The sequence below is a fragment of the Mustela lutreola genome, chromosome 2 (assembly GCF_030435805.1).
Source record: "Mustela lutreola isolate mMusLut2 chromosome 2, mMusLut2.pri, whole genome shotgun sequence".
Classification (NCBI taxonomy): Eukaryota; Metazoa; Chordata; class Mammalia; order Carnivora; family Mustelidae; genus Mustela; species Mustela lutreola.
Genome location: NC_081291.1, coordinates 54,728,425 through 54,752,893, shown reverse-complemented (window position 1 = coordinate 54,752,893; position 24,469 = coordinate 54,728,425). Strand labels below are relative to the sequence as shown.

The 24,469-nt window shown below is 43.4% G+C and overlaps 1 protein-coding gene and 1 pseudogene across 5 annotated transcripts in view; one reads left to right on the top strand and one right to left on the bottom strand.

Annotated features, from left to right (window-relative positions):
• The window catches only part of IFT122 (intraflagellar transport 122), a 70,964-nt gene that overhangs the window by 24,901 nt on the left and 21,594 nt on the right, over positions 1 to 24,469 (bottom strand). For 4 of the 5 annotated variants that reach the window (XM_059161798.1, XM_059161796.1, XM_059161799.1 and 1 more), the window contains 9 exons: positions 23,844 to 23,919; positions 16,894 to 17,085; positions 16,600 to 16,738; positions 14,925 to 15,127; positions 13,866 to 14,003; positions 12,341 to 12,505; positions 10,047 to 10,244; positions 5,182 to 5,322; positions 1,700 to 1,753 (listed from right to left, as the gene is read on the bottom strand). In XM_059161798.1, the coding sequence (XP_059017781.1) occupies positions 1,700 to 1,753; positions 5,182 to 5,322; positions 10,047 to 10,244; positions 12,341 to 12,505; positions 13,866 to 14,003; positions 14,925 to 15,127; positions 16,600 to 16,738; positions 16,894 to 17,085; positions 23,844 to 23,919 (1,306 nt within the window). The remainder of the gene's footprint in view (positions 1 to 1,699; positions 1,754 to 5,181; positions 5,323 to 10,046; positions 10,245 to 12,340; positions 12,506 to 13,865; positions 14,004 to 14,924; positions 15,128 to 16,599; positions 16,739 to 16,893; positions 17,086 to 23,843; positions 23,920 to 24,469) is intronic. The other variant, XM_059161801.1, reaches the window with a different exon arrangement.
• On the top strand, positions 20,981 to 21,081 carry LOC131826210 (U6 spliceosomal RNA; annotated as a pseudogene).

Genomic DNA, 24,469 nt, shown 5'->3' with positions numbered 1-24,469 from the left:
CTCGAGTAAAGATAGCTTGAGCTTGGGAATTAGAGAAGTGGCTTTGAGTTCCAACAAAGCTTTTGCCTATGGACCCTTGGGGACATGACATAGCCTTTCTAAGCCTTAATTTCATTATTTATCAAACAGGAATAAGACAGTATTTGTGCTTCATTAAGTTGGTGTAAGGATTTAAAATACAGCTGACCCTTGAGCAACATGAGTTTTAGGGGCACTGACCCCCACACAGTTGAAAATCGAGGCATAACTTTGGGCTCCCCAAAATTTAACTACTAATAGCCTGCTGTTGAATAGAAGCCTTACTGATAACATAACCAGTTGATTAACACAGATTTTGTGTTGCATGTATTATATACCACATTCTTACAATAAAGTAAGCTAGAGAAAAGAAGATATGTATTTTTTTAAAGATTTCATTTTAAAGTAATTTCTATTCCCAGTGTGGGGCTCAAACTTACAACCCCAACATCAACCTGCTCTACTGAGAGCCAGCCAGGTACCCCAAAAAAATATTATTAAGAAAATCAAATAAGATGCCTGGGTGGCTCAGTCAGTTAAGCAACTGCCTTCGGCTCAGGTCATGATCCCAGGGTCCTGGGATGGAGCCCCATATCCGGCTCCCTGCTCTGCGGCCCAGGGCGGGGGCGGTTGCTTCTCCCTCTTCCTCTGCCTGCTGCTCTCCCTCCTTGTGTGCGTGCGCTCTCTCTCTCTCTCTCTCTGTCAAATAAATTTTTAAAATCTTTAAAAAGAAAAGAAAATCATATACATGAGAAAATGCATTTACAGTACTGCTATATTTATCAAAAACGATCCGCGAATAGGTGGACCTATGCAGTTCAAACCCATGTTGTTCAGGGTTAGCTTCAGTGTATGCACTGATCATGCATGGGACAGAGAGCAGGCACTCAATAAGCGGCGACTATTACTCAGCTGAGCAGTCTGTGAGCTCCTGCAGGCCTCTCTTCCATTCAACTCTGCCCACGAGACTCAGTACAAGGCTTGGCCCATGACAGGTGTTTATTATTCTGAACTGAATTACAGGGACAAGACATTTGCTGATTTCCTCCCTGATTCCATATGGGAATTCAAATGTATCTCACATTCTCTTAGCCTCACAATAAATCTGTTCAGGAGAAAAAATATGTATGCCTTTTTACAGACAGTCACAGGAATTAAGAGTATTGTCTACAGTTACCCAGCAAATGGTACTCACAGAACCAGCCTCTTTAGCCCACTCCAGTCCACAAGCGCCCTCCCCAGGTCCCATTGCCATGGGTGGGGAGCAGATCATGTGCATTTGGAAAATGCTTCCTACACTGGCATATTGTTAGAGCCCTAGAGGATGGTAACCACCTAAAAACCACTGCAGGTGTGAAAACCAGTTGCTGATTTAGTCCTCTCAGCAACGCTGGGAAATCGACTCATTTCACAGATAGAAAACAAAACTTGGAGAGATTAGGGACCTACCTGCCTCGCCCGCCCCACTACCAAGTGACAAACTGCACTCCTTGATTTTATGTGCTATCTCCCTGCCCCAAAGCATTCTGTACCCCCAGAGCAAGGCTATGGCCCAAATGCCCAGACTCCAGAGGGCTCTAGTTATGTGCCTTCAAGGCTCTCATCTGCTAGAAGAGCTCCCTATAAGCCACTGATAGTGAGTCTGTGCTTTCTTGAGAAGGAACAACATTTTGTCTTTTACCTCAATGCTGTTGATGAGCTCTAAATATCGGAGGTCTTGTACTCTGGTGAAGGCCTACAGGGGAAGAAATAAAAGAATGAAATCAGCTGCTTTCTGGGCTTCAAAAGTGGGTGATTGGCTGGGGGTGGGAAGTCAAGCTTTAGAAAGTGAGCCAGTAAAGAGGGAAAAGAAGCAAGCATTGATTAATCGCCATGTGTTCAGGAGGGTTATACCACCCAGTGAGGCACACTTTATCCCTGGGATTAGTCCACACAAAGAATAGCAAAGAAGTCCTGGTTGCATCAATCACTTTGGGATTAGGTAAAACAAAACTATGATACTGCAGTCTGTGATGTGGCCTGCTTGGAGCACTCTCTATGCAAAAGAGAAGAACAGGGCGGTCTGATGCTCTGAGGCAATGTCATCAGAGTGGGAGAGGGGAAGATGTACTGACTGAGCAGCGACTGCTATACATCTTGGTGACTGGGACGGAAAGCAGGAGACAGCTATGCTTACCAACAGTGCATAAATACAAGGCACCCAGAGCCCACAGTACCAGCACAGAGGAAGAGGAGGAGGGGAAAGCTGAGAAGGAATAAAGATGGTTTCTGGAAGGGAGGGGGAGGTTAGGGAATAAATCACTCCATGTCCCTGGAAGGCAAACTCTTACGTAAATCTTAAAAGTGTGGCTCTTGCCTTGGACTCACAGTAAAGCTAAAGACTTTAACCCATGGGCTGCTAGAAGTTTCTAGGCAGCCTTTCTTAGGAAGATTGGTGTTAGTTAAGTCTCCTTTGGTGCTTTCTAAGTCTGCAAGGGGTTTAGAGGAATATAACCCACAATGTCAGGCTGATCTTCACGTGGCTTTGCTGTCAATGTTTCTACCCAGGTGTGCTGCTTTAGTGTCCTATTTGAAATGGGCTGACACACACCTAGAGGAAGCAGCAGGTCTAGGAGTCCCTGAAAATGAAATGTTGAAGGACCACCCTGGCCACTTGCAGCCTCTACTTTGCTGCATGACATCCCCCATCCCCAAAAGACTTGAGGAAATGAGCAGGTCGTCTGGCCTCCAGCTACTTCACAGATGACCCAATTCACAGATGAACCCAATGGTTCATGCTGCAGAGCAGCCATCCTGTCAGGGACCGGGATCCAGAGGTGAATATGACCTGTCCCCTGCCCCATTCAAGAACATGACCTGTCCATGTTCTCAAAGGGGAGGCAGATAGATTAAACAGATCATTGAATCTCCGTGAGCTAAGAGTATGAACTAGATACCCCAAGAACACCAATTCACTCTCTGAGCACAGGTAGTGGCAGAGGCCAGATTAAGAAGAGCATCACAGAGTAGGAACCGGCAAATGGGTATTCCTGAAGAGGGATTTTTGAAAGGGTAAGGTAGGCATCACATGAGCAAAAGAAGGCCAAGAGTACTTGTGTTCCCTGATGGAGATCTTATAAGCTATCTTCTAGATCTGGGCTTCCTTAAAGCAAAAGGAAAGGGGAAACCTGGAATATCTGGCAAAGGGGCAAAGAGGAAAGGAGCATTCCAGGTGTCATTCCTAGCTCTGAGATTTTCCAGCTGAGGGCCCCTGAACCTATTTCTTCCCTGTCTCTAGGCTCCCGATGCTGCCTTATGGAAAGGGGCAAACTAGCTATGCCTTCTCCAAGTTCTTTCTAGTTCTGCTCTGCTAGGATTCTAGGATTTGACACTTTGAGAAATCTGTTTCTGAGTTCCTTCGACCCTCACACGTTCTGCAGAGTCAGGGATGCCCTGGTCAGCGTGGTCAGAGTCACGAGGCCCATGAATAACCTCAGCAGAGGGAAGTGTGGGAACAGGGAAGCATCTGCAGTTCTGCTCACCACGGCCATCCTGGGCGCTGAGCAGAGCTCCCCTGCCATCTAGTGGGAACACCAGTTTATTGTTGGAACCACTCTACCTCCCGTGTGCCTGAGTGACTTGGCAAAGCAGAAAAAGAAAGGCTGGAGATTTGGAATTTGGATAAAATAGTCAAGCTCTAGTCTATGGTCAAAATCTTGTGGCTTTAATACAATAATTTCTATTCTCAGGGAGTGTTTGGGGAATACATGCTGGGAATTAGTGTTAAGCAAATAAAGGGTTATTCTAGTTTTGTTTTGATCCATTCAAACATTTGCTGAGTACTCAACCCCATGCTGGCTGAAATAAGCTCAGATAGGTGTTTAGTTCTTGGGTGTGAGGGGATGACAATCTCTAAGGAAGACTTTAAATTTCATTCCAGGCTGAAAACAAATAAAACATAGTCAAGAAATACTTTGTTATTCTTCATTCCTCCTGACATTTTGATGGGGGAGGGGGCAGGAGAGGGAAGCTCCCTCCCTAGAATGCTTCCTCCCATCTCTGAATTCTTACAGCCTTCCTCTATGACCAGTTTTCTGATGCGTAGTTGACATAAGAATATAATTTAAAAACAGCAATTTTACTTGTTTTAATAACAGCTAGCATTTGTATAACCATTGCTAGTTCTGGAAGCCCTTTTACAATGTGGTAGTTAAGCTTAATGACCCTGTGTCAGGAAGATAGGGCAGTTAGCATTTTCACCATCCCCACTGCAGACGTGGGAGGATGGAGTCTATAAGAGAAGTGGCTGGCATGGGGTCATCCAGGCCATATACAGAAGAGCTGGTATCTGGCCTTGGTTTCTATCTCGTGCCTAAAGTCTTGACCTAGCATAGGGTGGCCATCACATACCCCTGCAATTCCTTCCCTGCATGCTCAGTAATATAAGCAAAAGAGTCTATGATCAACTGGTTCTGGGAGATAAAGAGAGAAGGGAAAAGTAGGGGAAAGAGAGTTGAAGGCCATTCCTTTCCTCCACCTCAGGTTCTAGATGAAAACCCAACTAAGAGCTGGGCTTTTTCTGATGTGTGGCAAGGGGTCCGATGTTGTCAGCCTTTCTGTAGTTTTAATATACTGGCCAGGAAATGACACCATGATTGAAGCCATGAAGGTATGTGGGGAGTGACACTGCTGTCAGAATCAGAGAACTCGACCATCTCTTTGATCATACCTAGCAGGGTACAAAGAAAAACAGCACTGTGTAATAAATGGCTAATATCAGTAAGTGCTCATACCAGTAATAAAAGCTTCCCTTTATTGCATCCCTATTATATGCCATGCTTTCAGCTAGGTGCTCTACCTAATGACAGCTAATAAGGGTGACAGCTAGATACTATCAGATGTTTCTCCTGTATCAGGCTTTATAGACATTACCACATTAGACCCTTAGAACTTTGTAAGGATGGGGTCAATCATCACCCTAATTTTATAAATGAGCAACCTTAGAAATGAGTTACTGGCCCAGACTCAGGAGGTAGCTGAGCTGACATCTGAACCCAGGCCAGTCTATCTCCAGAGCTCACTACACTATGCGTCTGCCTCTTTGTACGTCACCTGGAGTCCCTTTTGCCTCCTCAAGGGACCCTCTAAGGGTCAGATTCCAGCTCAGGCTGACTAGATGCTTACCTTCTTTGCTGTTTCAAACTCTAATCCTTCTAAAGCTTCCATAGCCAACTCACGCCAGTCAGTGTCTGTCACTCCCAAGCAAGCAATCTGGTAGGCTTCTTTGAACATTTTCCTATCCAGGTACTGGTACATCGGAGCAGACTGCAGGATTTCATCAAAAGGAAAGAATTGTTTTCAGAGCAATGGAAAGAACCAGATTCATGCAAAGCCTGACTCCAGATGTGTGTCACTGACTCAATTATAAATGCCCACAGAGAAACACCATAAAGATTAATCAGTGCTCTTCTCACGCCACACACACCACGTGCCTTCCAGTCACAACCCCCTTTCATAACCAAAACATAGCATTCAGCAGCACAAACGTTCTGTCTGTCCTTCACTCTACCACCAGTTTTCCCCACCTCCAGGTCTGCTTTACCACAAGATATCACCCATGTCTAGAGTGCCCTTGCTCCTCCTCACCCTTTGCAAAATACCTGTTGGGCTCTGAAGGCCCTGTTAAAATGTCACTTCCTCTGGAAATTCTTCGCTGACCCCTCAAGGAAAGGAGTCTGAGTTTTCTCTGCTTTTTATCCAGATCTCAGTTGTGCTCTAATTAAAGCCCCTCTCCCCAAGTATGGGAACAACCTGAGGGTAGTGGTGGGGTTGTACTTACCTCCCCCAGCAGGCCCTCAGTCTAAGATTGCTGGAGGAAGGAACAACCTTACTGTGAGGAAAGGATTTAAGGATGGCCTCTTACAAAGGGCTGAGAAACTATCTTACCCAAGAAACCTAAGTGATTTGTATCAGGTTACCCAGAAAGGTACACCTGTCTGAGTTCCTTGGAGATGGGAACCTTCCTGCCGTCCCTCCTTCCAGATGGGGCTGCCTCACTGTGATACCTGTGAATGGTTCCTAATAACTTCTCTTCTTAGGTTTACACACTCCTTTTGGATCTGTCCCAACAGGTCTGTGTTGCAGTTATCAGTCTCTGATTATAGTCTGAGGACATAGAAATGGCACAGGGAAGACCTGGGGCTGGGGCCTGGGGCCAGCTGACTCTGGGTTCTGAGCACTTTCCTGGCACTTGAGTATGGGGTATGTGTATGTGCGCATACATGAGAACAAGTCTGATCTGGGTCTGCCATCCTGAATAACCCAAGGCTCTACCCTTGTTTTGGGCCAGTGTGCTGAAGGGAACTGAATCTCTCCCAGACAGTAGAGATCAATCAACCAGTACCTCATGCTAATGGTTCCCAAATGTGAAGCTGGGAGTGCTGTTTTCTCCATTTGGGGCCATTATCTTTGAACTTTCCTGTCTCATTTTTTAGCTTTTGAGTTGAAGGATTTCCTCTTCTTTCTTAGGCCATTCTGCCCTCTTACAGCAAGATGTGGCTGCTTCGGAGTGCTCATCTTTTCTCCCATACCATTCCACCTACCCTTCCTCTATTTAGTGGGATAGCAGGGTATGGATAGGGGAAAAGCTGAGCCACAACCCAGGCCTAGGCTCAGCCACATCCTAGCTGTGTCCTTTTTTGGGGGGCTAACTGATTAACTTCTGTTTAAATGCCCTGACCAGCTCGCAGGATACCTGAGGCAAACAAGAGACATGCTCAGTACCTCCACTGTATTTTCTCAGCACCAACTCCTTGCCATCTCCCCAACTCTCCAGACTTGTTCCTACCTCCAACTTTCCCCCTGTCTGAAACAACCTCCCTGCTCCTCTCTGCCTTCCCAGACCTTTCAGGCCTCAGAACAAGTGTCACTATCTCCTAGAAGCTTTCTCAAACTCCCCAAGCACAATGAGCTTTCCTCCCTGAACTCTTTTAGTGAGCATCCTCAGTTCCAATTTAGTTCTGTTTTGTAGTGTTTACTGCTTTATGATGGCTAATAACAGTAGGAATTGGGCCAGACAAAACCAGAAAGATAGGTTTATTTAACTGCATAGAAAAGAAGTGAGTCCCCAAATAGTGAAAGGAGTTGCTCAAGATCACAGCTGGTTCAGGTGGCAGAGTCAGAACTCAACGCCAGTGCTCTTTTCCCTAAACTGCACAACTTCTTGCCATGCTGAATGCCCTGTGAGGCTGGAACAGGGACTTGGACAGGCACACCAGAATCGAGGATATGATGAATGGTTAACATTTGGGCTTGCTTGGGAGGCACAATCTGAGAGTGGGAGTTTTAAAAATATCCTAACTGAACAAATGCCCTCTGAGTTCTACTTTATCTCACTGTTGCATTCCAAGCATGAAGTCACCAACCGCCCGAGAAGCCTGACTAGGGCTTGACGCCCTACTTGGCAGCTCTGACAAACCAGTTCTTGCACAAGATGATGTAAATTTCGAAAGGAAACCAGAAATCCCCAGAGTGGTTCTGATGCTTTCTCCCTCCTCTCTAGGCCAAAACCACAGGATGGCTGGAGGCAGAGGCAAAAGATAAATAGCCTTTGTCTTAGGCTGCCTCTCCTAACCCTTGGCAGTTCTGACCCTGCTGCATCAGCAGGATGGGCTTGGTAAAGCCATGAGGGTTGGGGGGACTGGACGGGGACTCTGGCTTCTGAATTGTAAGGGTTTGGCAGAGGAAGCCCCAGGCCGCCTCTCTGGCTCCTCTTGGCCTGCCAAAGTCAGGGAGCAGCAAACTGCATTTATCTTTGAGGTCAGGATGGCAGTCTTGGGAGAAAAACTTTTAATCAACATAGCCTGCTTGGCATGATTAAGGAAGACTGGATTTCTGGTGGATGTGGTGCATGGGGTTTGGGATGGGGAGCAGATGAGGACTACAAGGAAACAGTCCAGCTGGGGCTGTCTTTCCCCTCCTCCTACTGCCACTTTCACTCACCTCTCTCCCTTCCTTCTTTCTGTTTCTTTTTCCTAGGTCTGAATTCCACTAACATTTATTGAATAACTGCTCTGTGTCAGGCACTAATAATTTTTTCACAATGAATTACAAGTACCATCAGCTTAGAGGAAGAAGCGGACCCCAGCCCCAACCTTTACAAGAAGCCAACTCAGGCTTTCAATGACTGTGAAGGTGGGGAGATCCTGGCTGGGCTGAGGACAGAGGATCTCCCTTCGAACCTTCTCTGAAGCCCCTCAATAAAACGCCCTCCACCCACACCCAGAAAAATGTAGTTGAAGGGCAATCTAGAAACGTGCCTAAAAATTTCTCAAATGTACATGACATTTTATCCAACAATTTCTCTTCAAGGAATTCACACCAAGAAGCTAAGGTGGGCTAGATACAAAGACTTGGCAAGAAAGATGCTATCTACAAAAAAGCACTAAGTAGCGAAAATGCCCAACAAAAGGTACTGGTTGAGTAAGCTGTAGAACATCTATGTGATAAGATATAAAGCAGTCATTAAAAACAATGTGGAGGTGGGGACAGCAGGGAGGCGGGTGTGGTTATAATAAAAGGGCAACCCAACATCAGAGATCTCGTGGGTTGGTGGCGGTAGTGACAAGAACCTACGCAGGTGAAACATTTGTTCTGTAGTTTTACAAACTGTTAGCAACGGGTAAGCTGGGCAAATTGTACAAAGGATCTCTATGATTTCTTACAACTATAGGTCAATGTACAGTCATCTTAGTATTTTTAAAATGCTAGAAGTACATTTATTGAGGTGGAATCATCCTTCCAGTAGATTGCCAAGAGAAAAAGCCACACTGCTAGTTGACAGCCAATAATTCATATAAAGTGATGGGTCTGCAATATGTAAATGTTAGGTGAAACTGGAAGATGGCAATAAAGGACAGTGATTAAAAATCTCTCGTTTCTGGTCACATTCAGTAAAGGAAGTATAGTAAATCAGGTTTCATTTATAGGAGCAATATTTATAGATAAGAATCACAAAACAATATTTACAGTAGATTCCACTTTTGTTTAAAACGTTCATATAAAATTGTGTACTTGTAATTGTATATTCTGTATATATTATATATACATACAGAAAAGGCCTGGGTGGGTATGTTCTAAATGTTTAAGACCGATTCCCTCTTGAGGTTGGGATTCTGAGGGCTAAGCCTCTCCTTCGTGCTTGTCTCCACTTTATGGCAGTTCCACAGTGAGAATGATTCACTTGGGGAGCAGACAGGCAGCTGGGACAGCTGGGACTAGGCCAGCCCTGACTTGGGCTGCCAATCTCTGCCCTCCTATCAATGTTTCTGCCCTCCCGTTTGTGGCCAGGCCCCCATTACTGTTCTGGCCTCCTACTTGAGGTACCTGTGGTCCCTAAGACCTCAGGCCCCTTCCCCATCCCACCCATATCCTCTTTCTCTCACACACACCATCCCTGCTCTTGCACCTGTACATACACCCAACCGCACTCCCAGCTTTGCTGGCTTACTCCACTCTGCCCCATGCACAGCTCTCAGTGAAACACACTCTGAAGGGGCACCTGGGTGGCTCAGTGGGTTAAAGCCTCTGCCTTCGGCTCAGGTCATGATCCCAGTGTCCTGGGATCGAGCCCCACATTGGGCTCTCTGCTCAGCGGGAAGCCTGCTTCCTCCTCTCTCTCTCTCTGCCTGCCTCTCTGCCTACTTGTGATCTCTATCAAATAAATAAATAAAAATCTTAAAAAAAAAAAAAAAAGAAAAGAAAAGAAAAAAGAAACACACTCTGAAGACAGACAACCCTGAAAACCCTCCCTGTCCCAACCAGGAAAGGGGGATCAGAAAGAAATAGAGGCTCAGTGAGGTGGAGCTGTTTGCCCAAAAACATACAGGTTGTACAGGGTGGACACAGGGTTTCAGGTTCTAGTCCAGAGTACCTTCCATGACATCATAGCTGCAATTCACCTCTCTTCCCTCTCCCCTCACCATCCATCCCCCAACCCAATGGTCTTGCCCCGCCACTCACTGCTGAGAGCTGACAAGCGCCCCAGTTACCTGTGGCACCTCCACAGCTGACATGGAGAAGACATGGAGGCAGAAGATCTTGGAGCCATTGTAGCCCACCACAAAGCCCTGTAGCTTCTGCTGGTGCACGGGGAAGGTGCTGGCTTTGATGTTGAGGTAGCCTCCTCCTGAGAAGCAGAGCATGTCCTCACACTGGGTATTCCAGGCCACGCTGTTAGCATTTGGTTCCTGAGAGACAGGGATAGTGAGGACCCTGTGACAACCCCCTGGCTCTTGGTACCATTCCTGCACTCAGTCAAGCACTCTTTCTAAAGCCTGAATCACAATAAATCGCTAATGGGGCCGGGGGGGGGGGGGGGGGGGAGGAAATGGGAACTGGAAGAAAAGGATAGAAGCACAGAGGCAAAATGCTCTATGCACTAGTTTATGTTAGAAATGTTTTTAATAAGCATTACTTTCAAAAAAATTATTATCCCAAATATTAATTAATACTTAGTGAGAAAATGAGGGTATACACAACTATGTATACAAGATTTAAAGGGATATGTTCCAAAAAATTAACAGTGATTGTTTAGGGGTGGGTGGAATTGCGGATGCTTTTTATTTTCTAGGTTCTTTGTTTGCCTGAAATTTCTTTTGGTCATGAACATCTATTTTTTTTTATAATAAGAAAAAAGTGTTATTTTTATATTAGAAAATAATGCATTATCTCTGCATTTAAAATTCTCACACCGTAGAAATACAGTCACCCTGGGAGGCACCCTCTTCCCCCTACCTTCTTTCAAAGTTTTCTGCTTAGCTCTGGAACCCCAGGGACCAGCAGGTGTTCATACCTTTCTGCCTAGAATCTTTTACAATGTCTGAATCTTTTATAATGAGCCTGGATTGCTTTTATAATGAGAAAAAATATAGCTATTTTCATTTGCAGAGGGCAGGAGCAGCAGAGAGAAGGAAAAGACAGCTGGGAATGTTTATGTCTCCTGGCAAAGTCTGAGAATTACCTTCCCTAGCCTATGACAGAACCCTCAGTGGGAATGGGGAAGGACACATGCCCTTCCATTCCTATATGGTTCTAGGCTCAGGCACAGATTCACAACTGGGGGCCTGCTAACCTGCCTACAGGAGGTGGCTCTGAGGCTGCGAGAAGTTAACAGTTAGGGCCTTGTTTTGTACCAGGCACTGAGCTAGGTACTGTGATACATTATTCAGTCCTATAGCATTCTGTGAAGGGGCATTTACTAGTTCCATTTCAGAAGTGAGGAAAAATTTAGGCTCAGAGAACTGTACTGACTTGCTGGGTATTACACAGTAAGTGGTGAGGGCAGAACTGGAGCCCAGGTCTGTCTAAAGATAAAACCTGTACTGTTGTTTCCCCTTAAGCCCTCTGCCCTGACAGAGGTGTAAGCAAGCTGTTATTTACTAGAGTTAGCTTAGGCTAGTATTAGCCAGGTAGCCCCTTCCAACTGACCGAGGCAGCTCCCTACACTCCAGCATCCCTCTGCCCTGCTAATTCTGCTCCCAAGGACAAAGAGGAGCCCTGAGAAGGGCATCTTAATCTACCCATTAAAACTGGGAGACCTGTTGTGGTTGAGGAAGCCAGACAGGCGAAGTTTCAACTTCAGTGGGGGGAGCTTGCTTCAGTCAAATGGACCCTGACCTCTTAAAAAATCCTAAAGAGGCAAAGAATGGCATGAGTATGGCAGAAAGCCAGCCAGGAGCTGGGCATAAAGCCTTTGGGCTCTCTTCTCCAGTGACACATTTCTACCAGACATAGGACCAAACAGTGTGTAAACAATGCTTATCTCCTAAAACAGTTCACATTCTGCTGGCTCTGAGAGCATCCTTGTGAAACAACTAGAAGAGAGGGCTTCCCCTCATCCTTTCCCTTCTTTCAGATGACAAAACTGGTCCTATTTCTCTACTGTGTCTTAGGTCACTTACAGATACAGGCAGACCTCCAACTGGCAAGAAGCACTTTTGCAAAAGAATCATCCTCGCGTTAACCAATGCACTGACAGCCTATCAAGTGCCCCACTTAAATTTCTTTCTGTTCACAGAAAGAAAGGTGTTACTTGCCCATATCACCTATGAGGAAAGCAAAGTTCAAAAAGACTTGCCCAGCTCCTGCAGCTCATGTGTGGGAGGAGTGGGCTATGCCCTGGGACCTCTTGGGCTCTGTGCCCCTGTTCAAAGCCTATACTCCTACACGTCACTGCTCCTCCCAGAGACCTGCCTGGGAACCAGAGGGTCAGTGCCTCCTGCAGGGACTGGGAAATAGAGGAGGTATCAAAGGACTACGTCCTAGAAACTCTCTGGGATTTCACCTGAAAAAGCAGCTCCTTGGTGTGGATGTCATACACCAGGCATGTGTCATTTTCATCCACCACAGCCAGCTTGTTACGGGAAGCACTCATGTCCAAGCAGCGCACGGCTGTGGCCTGCTTCAGCAGGACAATGGCAAAGAGATTGTCCACAAAGATCTTCAGGATCTGGTGAAATTTCAGAGAAAAAAAAAGTGTGAGTCACCATGGCAACAAGACCCTGGAACTGCGCCAGGCTGTTGGAATCCCATGTGTTCTATAAGAACAACTCCCACTAACTTCAACAGAGGCTCCATGCAGAGAAAAGGACTTAATGAAAGAACAGGAGCAGGGGCTTATCCTTAGGAGACCAGAAATGTGGTTCATCAGAGGTTGCCAAAGTAATGATCAGCCCAAGATGGGACAAATTCACTTGAATGTCTGCTTGACTGGGGATTTGTTAACAACATTACCCAAGCTGTGGGATTAGGAGACACCATCTAGTGAGATATGAGTCACAAACTAACATAAGAAGAGGCTACTTTAAACACTGACAAGACATCCAGTATAACCATGGCAAAATAATGATGATGATGAGAAGGATGATGACAGCTATCAGTTATTGACTATTTCTGAAAGCCCTCTGAAACATAAGGTATTATCCTCATTTGTAAAACCTGAGCCTCAGAAAGGCAAAGTGACCTGCCCAGGGTCACACAGCTAATGAGTAGCTAAGCACTAACATGACTGCAGGTCGACCTGTCCCCAAAGTCCATGTTCTCAAGCCTCACACTGGAAGTGACAGCGGACAATGAGAAAGATACAGACTTTCCATCCCTTTAGTATTGCTATCCTGCAGCCCCCACTAATTTCATACTCCATGACTTCTGTCCCAGGAAAGGCCTGATAAGCTTTAGCCATAAGCCATCTGCTAGACAGCTTGGCTCTCAGGCTAATGCAGTTATATTTTCACTTTCATATTTCCATGTAGGCCACTTAGAACTTTTCTTATTTTGAGCAAAGAACACACACACAAATCTGTTAACTTTGTATAACCTAGATTTTTCACATCTATATGAGCAAAGGGCCCATTTTTCTTAAAACACCTAGTAATAGCCTGAGGACCAGCACCCTCTAAAACACAAGCTAGAACATATTGCCTTAATCCATTCATTGCCCTAATAGGGATGTGACCTAAGAATAAATTCTGCCTCCCTCCCTAGCAAGCCACTGAAACTGTATCTCTAAAAATCATGCCATCTTCTGGGTGCCCTGAAACTCAATGATCCACACTATAGGCAGCCCAAATGCCACACTGCCAACCCTGCCAGAATGCAGCATGCTCTAAGTCTAAAGGCCACTGCATCTTCAGCTTGAAGCTGTCCTCGAAAAATAAAATTCTGGGCTACCCTCCAATGTGCCTACAGTGAATGTGGGTTGGGAAGCTCTTTTCCTGTCCCCGGGAAACCACCTTGGGGTCATAATGAGTCTGGTCCCTAAATCTGTATACAGATAATCAGCCTGATGGGAGACATATGGGAGCACTCACCTGTCCATTCTTCAGGCCTACTAACAGACCTTCCCTTCCTGGAGGGCCACCAATCACCTTGATGTAGCGAATGAGAGACTCCATCTGCCACTCCCGCTCCTTCACTCCACTGAAGGATAAGCACTGTAGCCGTTTCTCCTAGAAAGCAAACCTAGCTCTGCATGGATATTCAACAGGGTGTTCCCAGGTCTGCCAAGGGGGTCTTCCTGCATGTGAGGGATGAAAAATACCTACACATTCATTGTCTATTGAACCCCATCTAGTCCCCATGATTGGCACTGTTCATTAATCCTTCACATAAGCCCTCACCACAGAGCACAGCTCAGCTTCACATCTTCTGTGCAGACCTCTGGGAAGCCACAGAGGCAGCATCCAAAAGCACACTTTTTTGTCACATCTGTAACTTGTGGGTACCTCTAAACTGCTTGAGTTCTAGACTTTCAGGGAGATTTTAATTGTATTTTACATATAGTGATTTCTAAAGGATTTCTTCCACTTTATCACTTTCAATAGTCCTACTTTTGTGAAACTAAATCAACCTCTACTTTGAAGAAAGATGCCAGGCTGGCCTTCCCTCAAGTATTTCCAAACTTCTCTTGACATTGCCCTTGACATTTCGTAGGAAGCTCTAAGTTGAGAAATTTTTTCTGTGAAAAAAAACCTTTCAGAAAGTAAAACTTCCTTTACTATTTTTGAGTTATTATGTATTTTTTATTGTTTAACAAGAAGGATGATATAAATTTTTACGTGTGTATGTTCATCAAAAAAAATGACTTTCATTTCTATCAATTTATGCTTTAAGTCATTCAAACATGTATAATTATAGGATAATAAAGTGCTTTGCAATACCAAAAGTTATTCTCCAGGTATGGCCCATGACTTTCTAGTACAGTCTAACTCCTCTAGATGTCAATACAATTAAAGCAATGAACAGCTACTGAATTTGATGGAAAGAGACTTGTTTCTTGGTGCTCAATTTTTAAAACCATGATTTGGGTAACCCACCCTTGGAGGAAACATGAAGAAGATTAAGCCCAACCCCTCCAACCTGCTGCCTACCTGGCAGAGGATGATGTGATCGGCACACACCACCAGGAGGTTGCATTCAAACTTCTTGACTATCTTCTCCTTCACCCGGTAATGCATATCTGATGAGTCGTCTGAATACAACTCATAGATGAGGATTTTCTCTGGCAGTTGGATAGCTAATCGATTTTTGTAGATGGCAATCTTCTTGACAAGCTCTTTGCATTTAATCCGAACTGGCAAAGGAAAAAAATCCAGCTCCAGCAAGAGATTATTAAGTAAGGTAGAAGGCAGAAAAATTAAAAGCTATCATTTACTTAATGTTACTGGCAATCAAAGGAGACACTCTCATCAAAAAATCTTTGAAGAGTGTCTAATACATACAATCAGCTCTACTAAACATTGGGATCCAAAATCATATACAATCTTTGTGGCTCAAAGCTTAAAACTGAGTATGGAAAGTAAAATGTTTAGTGCTACACTCACTTGCCGAATTTAAGTTTAAACTCCTCTGCCAGCATTAATATATTGCCCCTGATGATCAGAAGTCCATCTGGATGACCACCCATGCCTCTAGCTACTCCCCACCCACCATCCTTGACAATATGGAACTGCATGTAGTTTCTGGTATATACTAGGCTCTCACACTCTAACTGCAGACCAGATGGAGGAAATGTCCCCAGAAGAGAAGCTGGGGAGCTGCCCAAGTGGCTATACCCTTACCAGCACAACTGGAATCTTCAACCAGAGGTGCTCCCAGATGAGAACAAAAGGATGCCAGCTGAATCTCTAAGACAACCCTCAATGTGTATCCCTACACACAGGCACTGGGCAGGAGGCTGTGGCTGGCACATCTGTGTATAATTACTCTTGAAATAAGTGGATCTTTAGCCCATTGAACCAGCATGGCAACTTAAGTGGATAGTGGATGAAACTGAGGTTCAGGCTGACTGTGCTAGGCCTAGAACTTGAATCTTCTGACTAAACTTGTGGTTGCTGTCCCTGCTTATACCTGGGGTAGGGACCCATCAGGAGGCAAGTGGAGATGAAGATGAAGATGAAGTCGAGAAAGAAGCCCTCCAGTATATCCATACCAGAGAGGATATAGGTCCACAGAGACCCATGCAGCTCAGCCACCCTGGCTCTGAAATGCCATATATTATCCTCCCTTAGTCAGAGAGTCCATGTTCCCCTTAGAATTAGCTGCTGTGGGGAACCTGGGTGGCTCAGAGGGTTAAGCCTCTGCCTTCGGCTCAGGTCATGATCTCAGGGTCTTGGGATCAAGCCCCACATCAGGCTCTCTGCTCAGCAGGGAGCCTGCTTCCTCCTTTCTCTCTGCCTGCCTCTCTGCCTACTTGTGATCTCTGTCTGTCAAATAAATAAATAAAATCTTTTAAAAAAATTTAAAAACTTTAAAAAAAAGATAGCTGCTGCAAAATTATGTGAGCCTTTGCCTCCCCCTACCTTTTTTTTTTTTTTTGAAGAGAGGGTTTATTGCTCTCCTTAGATTCTCAAAGACATCTATATTCTCCCCTTACCCTCCAAAAAATAAAAAAAAATTTTTAAAAAGCAAACACCAGTGGTCCAACATGTTTCTGAAAGATGAGGAGGACCATTCCCTCTCATTTCACTTGCCCTCTCAGTAGCCCTCTCAACCTACCCCTCCTCCCAAAGGTTGGAGGGCAGAGGGGCCATACCTGCCTTTTACCTTTCTGCTCTGTGATCAGGTGCTGCACGATGACATCAGTCATGCTATCCCTGTAAGCATACCGGTCTTTGTAGAGCCCATGGACAGTACTGAAAATAAGCTGGTAGAAGGAAATGGTGCCATCTTGGCAGCCTACCACCTGCAGGGAAAGAGAGTTGTTAATTCCTAGTTTTCTGTGGAAAGTCTACCTTCCCAGTTGCCAGGAACAAATGTCAATCATCTGACTGGCTACACATGGCTGTTGTCTGTGCCTCCTCAGACAATGGCCCAACAGAATGAACTTCCCCTCCTTACCACATAGTTGGAGTCAGGTTTCACTTTACACGTCCACACCCAGGAGTTCTGCTCCCCAACAGTCCCAAGCCGCACTCCATCCTTGGTGAAAAGGGATACTTGCTTGTCTGACCCTCCTAGCAAAATGTACTCCCCTTTAGTAAAGTAGCTCAGGCAGCAGGGGTCAAAGTTCAGTGACCGATCCTTCCCAATCTAAGGAAAGAAAACACACACCAAGGGAAAAAACACTCCTGAATCCATAGTATTCACAACACAATTTAGGGCTTTTCCTACCAAGTTTAATGAGGGGAGTCAAGAAGACAAGGGCAAGCTAACCGTTACTCGCTGTGGGATTCCATCATGATCACAAGCTAGTCTCCTCTGGAGCACCCTACTCCATCCCTCCACATAGTTGAATCCTCCACTTCTGGGGTCAGCAGCATCTCCCCCAGTTCCACTAGCTGCTCCAGGTGTATGTCTTAGTTCCTCAAACAACCCAGATGCAGAGACTGGGCTTTCTCCCATAGGCCTTCCTTCACACACAGCCCTTACAAGGGTTCCATTGGTTCCCCTCAGCTTCTTTCTTCTTCCTTTTTTAAAAAAAGTATTTCATAAAGCCAAATATATCTAATTTTAAAAACTGTCCTCTATTCTGAAACAACCACCTTCCTACTTCTCTTTACTTAGGTATAATTCACATATCAAACAATTCACCCATTTAAAGTATATAATTGTGCAAACATCATCACTAATTCAGAACTAATTCTATCACCCTCAAAAGAAACCATGTACCTATTAGCTGTAGATCCCAATTCTCCTCTCTTTCCCTCCCCCGGCAACCACTAATATACTTTCTCTGTCTATAGATTTGCCCACTTTGAAGATTTCACATAAATGGGACCACACAATTTGTGGCCTTTTGGGACCAATTCATCCATACTGTAGCGTATATCAGTACTTCATCCTCTTCATTGCTGAATAATATTCTATTACATGGATAAACCACATTTTGTTATCCATTCATCAATTAATAGCCATGCCTACTTTTTTGACTATTATCAATAATGCCACTAGGGATATATGTGTATAAGTTTTTAGGTGAACATATATTCATCTCTCTTGGATATATATATCTGGGAGTGGGATCACTGGATCTGCAGTAACTTTATGTATAACCTTTTTAGGAACTGCCATATTTTTTCAAAGTGACTGTACCATTTTATATTTGTACCAGTAGTATATGAGGGTTCCAATTTCTCCATCCAAGTGGGTATGATTTTGATTTGCATTGCCCTGGTATCTAATAATGTTGAGGATCTTTTTATGTAGTTACTGGCCACATGTACATCTTGTTTGGAGAAATGTCTATTCAGATCTTTTCTCCAACTTTTAATTGGTTGTCTTTTTATTATTGAGTTGTAAGAGTTCTTTATATATTCCAGATACATGGTCCTTATCAGATACATGATTTGCAAAAATTTCTCCAATTCTGTGAGTTGTCTTTTCAATTTTGGTATTCCTCCCTTAGTTGTGAGGGTCAAGGTCAAACTCCTGAGCTCAGCTCCCCAAGAGCCTTTTCTCACCCAAAATGAACATCTTGTATTTGCCAAGCAGACCATGCTCTTTTAGGCCTCCATGTCCTCATAAGAGCTATTCTCTATATGACCCAAGCCCTGGCCAGGAGTGTCCTCTCCCTCTCTGTCTCCAGGTGACAACTCCTATGGAAAACATCCCCCAATCTCTCTGTCCCATCCAAGGCCTGATTCAGTGCCCCTTCCTCTGTGCTCCCAGGCCCTGTGCTCACCTCCCCCACAGTACTTCTCTCACTGCTCTGATAAATAATAGGGTTAATTTGATGTACCCCCCACTCCTCTTACCACTCATTAAAGTCCAAGCTCCTTATTGTCATTGGAGTTTTTTGCTACCCCTAAGGGAACATTTTGTGAATAAAAAGATTATTTATAACTGCCATTATTAAACTATTAGTTTATTAAAGAAATAATTCTAAAAACCTGGTTTCTCAATAAGTTTTTAAGTTCAATTTATAAATATTTTCCTATTTATTAGTATAACAAAAGTAAGCAACTAATTGAAAGGGGACCTTGATGATCATTTACTGAATTAAATTTTGAATATATTTTAAAATCCCTTAGTGTTGGGGTACCTGGGTTGCACAGTTGATTAAGCATCAGAATCTTGGTTTTGGGTCAGGCTTGATTTCAGGGTCACTGGGCTCCATACTCAGCCTGGAGTCTGCTTGGGTTTCCCTTTCCCTCCCTCTGACCCTACCCACCCACCCCATGCTTGTTCATTCTCTCTTGCAAATAAGGAAATAAATCTTTAAAAAAAAAAAAGAAAAGAAAAGAAAAGAAAATCTTAGTGTCATTTACAACTTAGTTTATTCCCTTAAACTAATTTAAACTGCAATTATTCATTTTATATATTCAATTTTCCTTTATAAGAATTCCAAATGCCTGGGGCATCCAGGTGGCTCAGTAGGTTAAGTGTCTGCCTTAGGATCAGGTCAGGATCTTGGGGTCATGGGATCAAGTTCCACATCAGGCTCCCTGCTCAGTGAGGAGCCTGCTTCTCCCTCTGCCTCTCCCTCCCTCCTGCTTATGTATGAGCACTCCCTCTCTCTCAAATAAATACATAAAATAAAATAAAATAATTTCAAATGCCTAAGAGTCAAACTGCCCCTATTTCTGATATAATGATAGTAAATCTAGTACGAAAACTAAAAAAATATTTTGAAAAAGATTTTATTTATTTATTTGTCAGAAAAAGAGAGAGCATAAGCAGGGGAAGTGGCAGGCAGAGGGAGAAACAGGTGATATGGGACTCCATCCCAGGACCCTGGGATCATGACCTGAACCAAAGGCAGATGCTTAAGTGACTGAGCCATCCAGATTTTAAAATCTTTTTTAAAAGATTTTATTTATTGGGGCACCTGGGTGGCTCAGTGGATTAAGCCTTTGCCTTCAGTTCAGGTCATGGTCTCAGGGTCCTGGGATCAAGCCCTGCATTAGGCTCTCTGCTCAGCGGGGAGCCTGCTTCCCCACCTCTCTCTGCCTGCCTCTCTCTGCCTACTTGTGATCTCTCTCTCTCAAATAAATAAGTAAAATCTTTAAAAAAAAAAAAAAAGAAAGAAAGATTTTATTTTTGCAAAAGAGAAGGAGAACAGGAGCAGGGGTGGAGGGCGGAGTTGGGCAGAGGAAGAAGCAGAATCCTCAGCAAGCAGGGAGCCCAATGCAGGACTCAATCCTAGGACCCTGGGATCATGACCTGGGCCAAAGGCAGACACTTAACTGAGACACCCAGGTGCCTGAAAGTCAATAAATAAATAAATAAATAAATAAATAAATGAAAAATCTTAGGAGTCATGAGATGGAAGGCTTGCAGCTTCTGGTAATGGCTCACTAGTTCCCATTGGCTTAACTCTCCTGCAGGTAACAACTACAAACTCTGGACCAACTATAAATTACAACCACCTGAAGGCACTAAAGAGCAATCAGAAGCAGACAAAAACTGAAGACACATGGACATTTGGAAGAAAAGACTGCACCAAGTGAGTTTCTCACTTTTTTAATGGCTTTTTGCCTAAAGGCAGGTCCTATCAGCACCCTGCCAGATGAGCACAGGATTTGGAGTGGCTATAACAGCTTGAAAATGAGGGGAATCCCAGAAAAGAGACAGATGAGAGAGGGAGGGAGAGCCAAAATTCCGCACATACACTACTGAATATCTGAACTCTTTGAACTACACACATGTGGGGCAGATGCCAGGCAGCCTAGCAAGGCTAAAGAACTCAATAGAGACTTCAGGGCTGCTTACACTGGAAAGATGGACTTTGAATGTTGAATCCAGCAAAGTTAACTACTTGTTTTTTAAAAAAACCAACTATAGGGATGCCAAGGTGGATCAGTCGGTTAAGTATCTGCCTTCAGCTCAGGTCACGGTCGTGGGGTCCTGGGATCAAGCCCCGCATCAGACTCTCTGCTTAGGGGGGAGTCTGCTTCTCCCTCATCCTCTGTGATCTCTCTTGCTCTCACTCTCTCTCAAATAAATAAAATCTTTAAAAAATTAATTAATTAAAACCCCAACTATAGTGCTCCTTCAGCAGCATAAATACTAAAACTGGAACACTGTAGAGAAGATTAGCATGGCCCCTGTGCAAGGATAACAAACCTATAAGCGTTCCATATTAAAACAAAACAAAACTACACAATAATCCTCAGAGGAACATGACAGAAATGAGTCCCTATGATGCATCATTTACAATGTTCAGAATATAACCCCAAATTCCAAAAAGCAAAAATGTGAACCATATTCAAGAGAAAAGATAATTAGTAGAAATTAACCCCAAGGTAACTCAGATACGAAGTAGCAGATGAAAATTTTTAAAAAGCTATTATAACTATGGTCAAGGATATAAAGGAAAATATTCCTATAATGAATGGACAAACAGGAAAAAAGAACCAAATGGAAATCTAGAACTGAAAAATGCAGTAAGTGAAACAAAAATTCACTGGATGGGTTTAACAGAAATATTATAGATGACAGAAGAGTCAATGAAGTTGAAGATTGAGCAATAGATCAGAGCAGGGGGTTAAAAGATTTAAAAAATGAATAAGGCCTCAATTATCTGAAGAACAATACCAAGAGGTTTAACATGTAACCGGAGACCCAGAAGGAAAAGGAGAGAATGAAGATGAAGAAATAACAAAAAATTATTCCACATTTGGTGAAAGAATAAAGACATAAGTATATAGATTCAAGAAGATCAGTAACTACTGCCACCCCACCCTAAGCCAAAAAATATAATGAATCTTTTTAACATTCCAATATTACATAGGTACTTGACTAAAAATTTCTTACACCTTTCAATTTAAAATCAGATGTATAAAATTGATTACTCAATTATAGCTCTTAAATGGTCATCACAAGACAGATCTGATAGATATTCTAATATGGATTTCTAGCACCAGTCTGCCTGGGTTCCAAACCAGACTTGGCCACTACTACCCTGTATGGCTTTGGCTGGTTACTGAACCTCCCTAAACCTCAATTTTCTAACATGTAAAGTGGTAATAATAATACATACCTCACAGAGTTGTTATAAAGATTAAAAGTTAACCTTGTAAAGAGTTTATACAATGCCTAAAATTCAATAAATGTTAGATATTATAATCATTAATCCAGATACCATTAAACATTACAAACACTTAAAAATGCCAAAAATACACAAAGTATACCTAACACAAAAGTATAGGCTTGATTTACTTCATCATCCTATATTTAATTCTAAATCTTCCCAGATTTCAAAGATACCTAACTAAGGAAACAATTTTACTGTCTCTAGTCACCTGGGTTATCTCAGTGGAACAAGGTTGCTTATCATTCAAAAAACTCTGAGCCACAGGATGAACTCTAGTGCTACATACATGCAAGATATTGCCCATGGCTGTGACCACCAAGTCAGGTTCTTTATAGCAACAAGACCCTAATCCTTCCCTGTGTAGTGTGGTTATTTGTTCCTGAGAACTTCCAATACCCATGACCAGGGCCTCATACACAATAGATATGCCAGTAAATATTTGTTGAATAATGATATACACACATATTAAGTGAATGAACAGACAAGCCACGGCTAGATGGAAGATAATTAAAAATGAGGGTTTGGGGAAATCAGCCAAGGCAAACTCAGAAGACACTTCACTATCTACCTTTATCTTTTCTCTACCCAGCTACAAAAAAAAAAAAAAAAAAGTCTAATGGCAAGATGAGGGAGAAAAGAAATGGCCTCAAAGCTGGGCTACGCCTAACTGAAACCCCTCCTTTCTAGCAGGACATGTTTTGAGGAGTAAGGATACTGTTAAACAAAGGCTCCATTGAATAGGCTGTATTGAAAGGCTCCATTGAGCAGGCTCACCTGCTTGGCTGTGGTACCTAAGCCACCCTGTACCACCTTCACTCTAATCCTTGATGTCTCCAGCCTAATAGGTTTTTCTGCCACCAGGTTCTATTTTAATCCAGCCCTCCACAGAAACAAGGAATTCTTCTGAAACAAGAATCTGATCAAGTCACTCCCTACCTAAATTGATGGCTCCTAAATACTAATACAAAGTTCAAACTCCTAATTCACATGACTCAGGTCCTTTAGACTCATATCCCCATCTTCCTTTCTAGTTCCATTTTTATCCACAATTCTTGGGATCCAGTCACTCTGAACAACCCTCTGTTCCCTGAGTTGACATATATCTTCATTCTTCCCTGCCTTTGCAGATGCTATTTCCTCTGCCTGAAACACTAGCTCCAATGTCCTCTGCTTAGCAAATTCCTGTTCATTTTGTTCAAAGTTCACTTCTACAAAATCTCCCATTTCCACCAAGCAATGATGTTATCTTTTGTGTCCCTGTAACACCCTATCTATATATCTCTCTAAGATACTATGTACCATGCTGCACTGGGAATAGTGTCTATCAACTGTGCCCCTATCAGCCTTAATGCAGAGGCATTAACAGCTCTGTCAGTAGCTCCTAGCACAGGTGAAGTGCTGGTCTAAATGCGTGCTTGTTAATGTTTGTAGAATGCATAAAGCAAATAAAGGAAGACAGATACATAACTAAGACCAAGGCTTTGAATCAAAACAATCTGGGTTTCAATCTCAGGTGCCACCCATTTACTAGCAGTGTAGCACCTTAGGCATAATCTTTATTTCACTGCTCTGAGTCTTGCCTACTCATTTCTACAAAGTTGATAACCAATTATACTTACTTCACAGGGTTTTATGATAATTAAAGGAGATAAAATATGTAAAACACTGAGCACAGTACCAGGTATTAAAGTAAATGCTCAGAAAACAATAATAAAGTATAATTACTAATAATAGAATCTTTGAAAGTAAAAAGAGCATATAATAGACATGATCAAAACTGTATTTCCCACTGGGTTTGTATAGTGCTACATACCTGTTTCCCACTTAGTTGGTAGAAGGAGAGTTTCTGTCCCCAGTCAGCTACAGCCAGGATGTCATTATGTTCCTCTCTAATCAACAGAAGACAAAGAGGTTATATGGGGCCATGACCCACTGATAACTGTAGCCCTAAGGGTTTAACAAACAACAGGAAAAAGTGCTGGCCAGACTGTCAGATTGCCAAATATTATACAGCAATACTGAGGCCAAAAGTTGTAATGTGGGCCAACCCATCAGTCCAGTGGGATGAGGCAAGGTGAATCTCCTGGGACCATTATTTCATTGAATACCCTACTATGTGGCTCTGCCATAGTGAAGAGGTTAAACCCCTCATTTCAAGTCTTCCTGAGAGTAGTGCTAAGAAAGAGCAAGGTGATAGAGCCAGAAGTGCTTTTTACTCATGTACTATAAAATGTGGGGAGACAGTGAAGAAACAAGTCTAATTGCAGTGGAAAGGCATGGGCTGATTTTTTAATGGACAAAGGGGAAGCTGGCTTGCTCTTTCTGAAGAGAAAAATTAATACATAAAGCTATGTTCTCTCATAGCTGGGGTTCTCGAACAAGTGAAATGGTTTCTGACTGGATCTAATAAAATATAGTGGGTTCTCTGAAGATCAACAA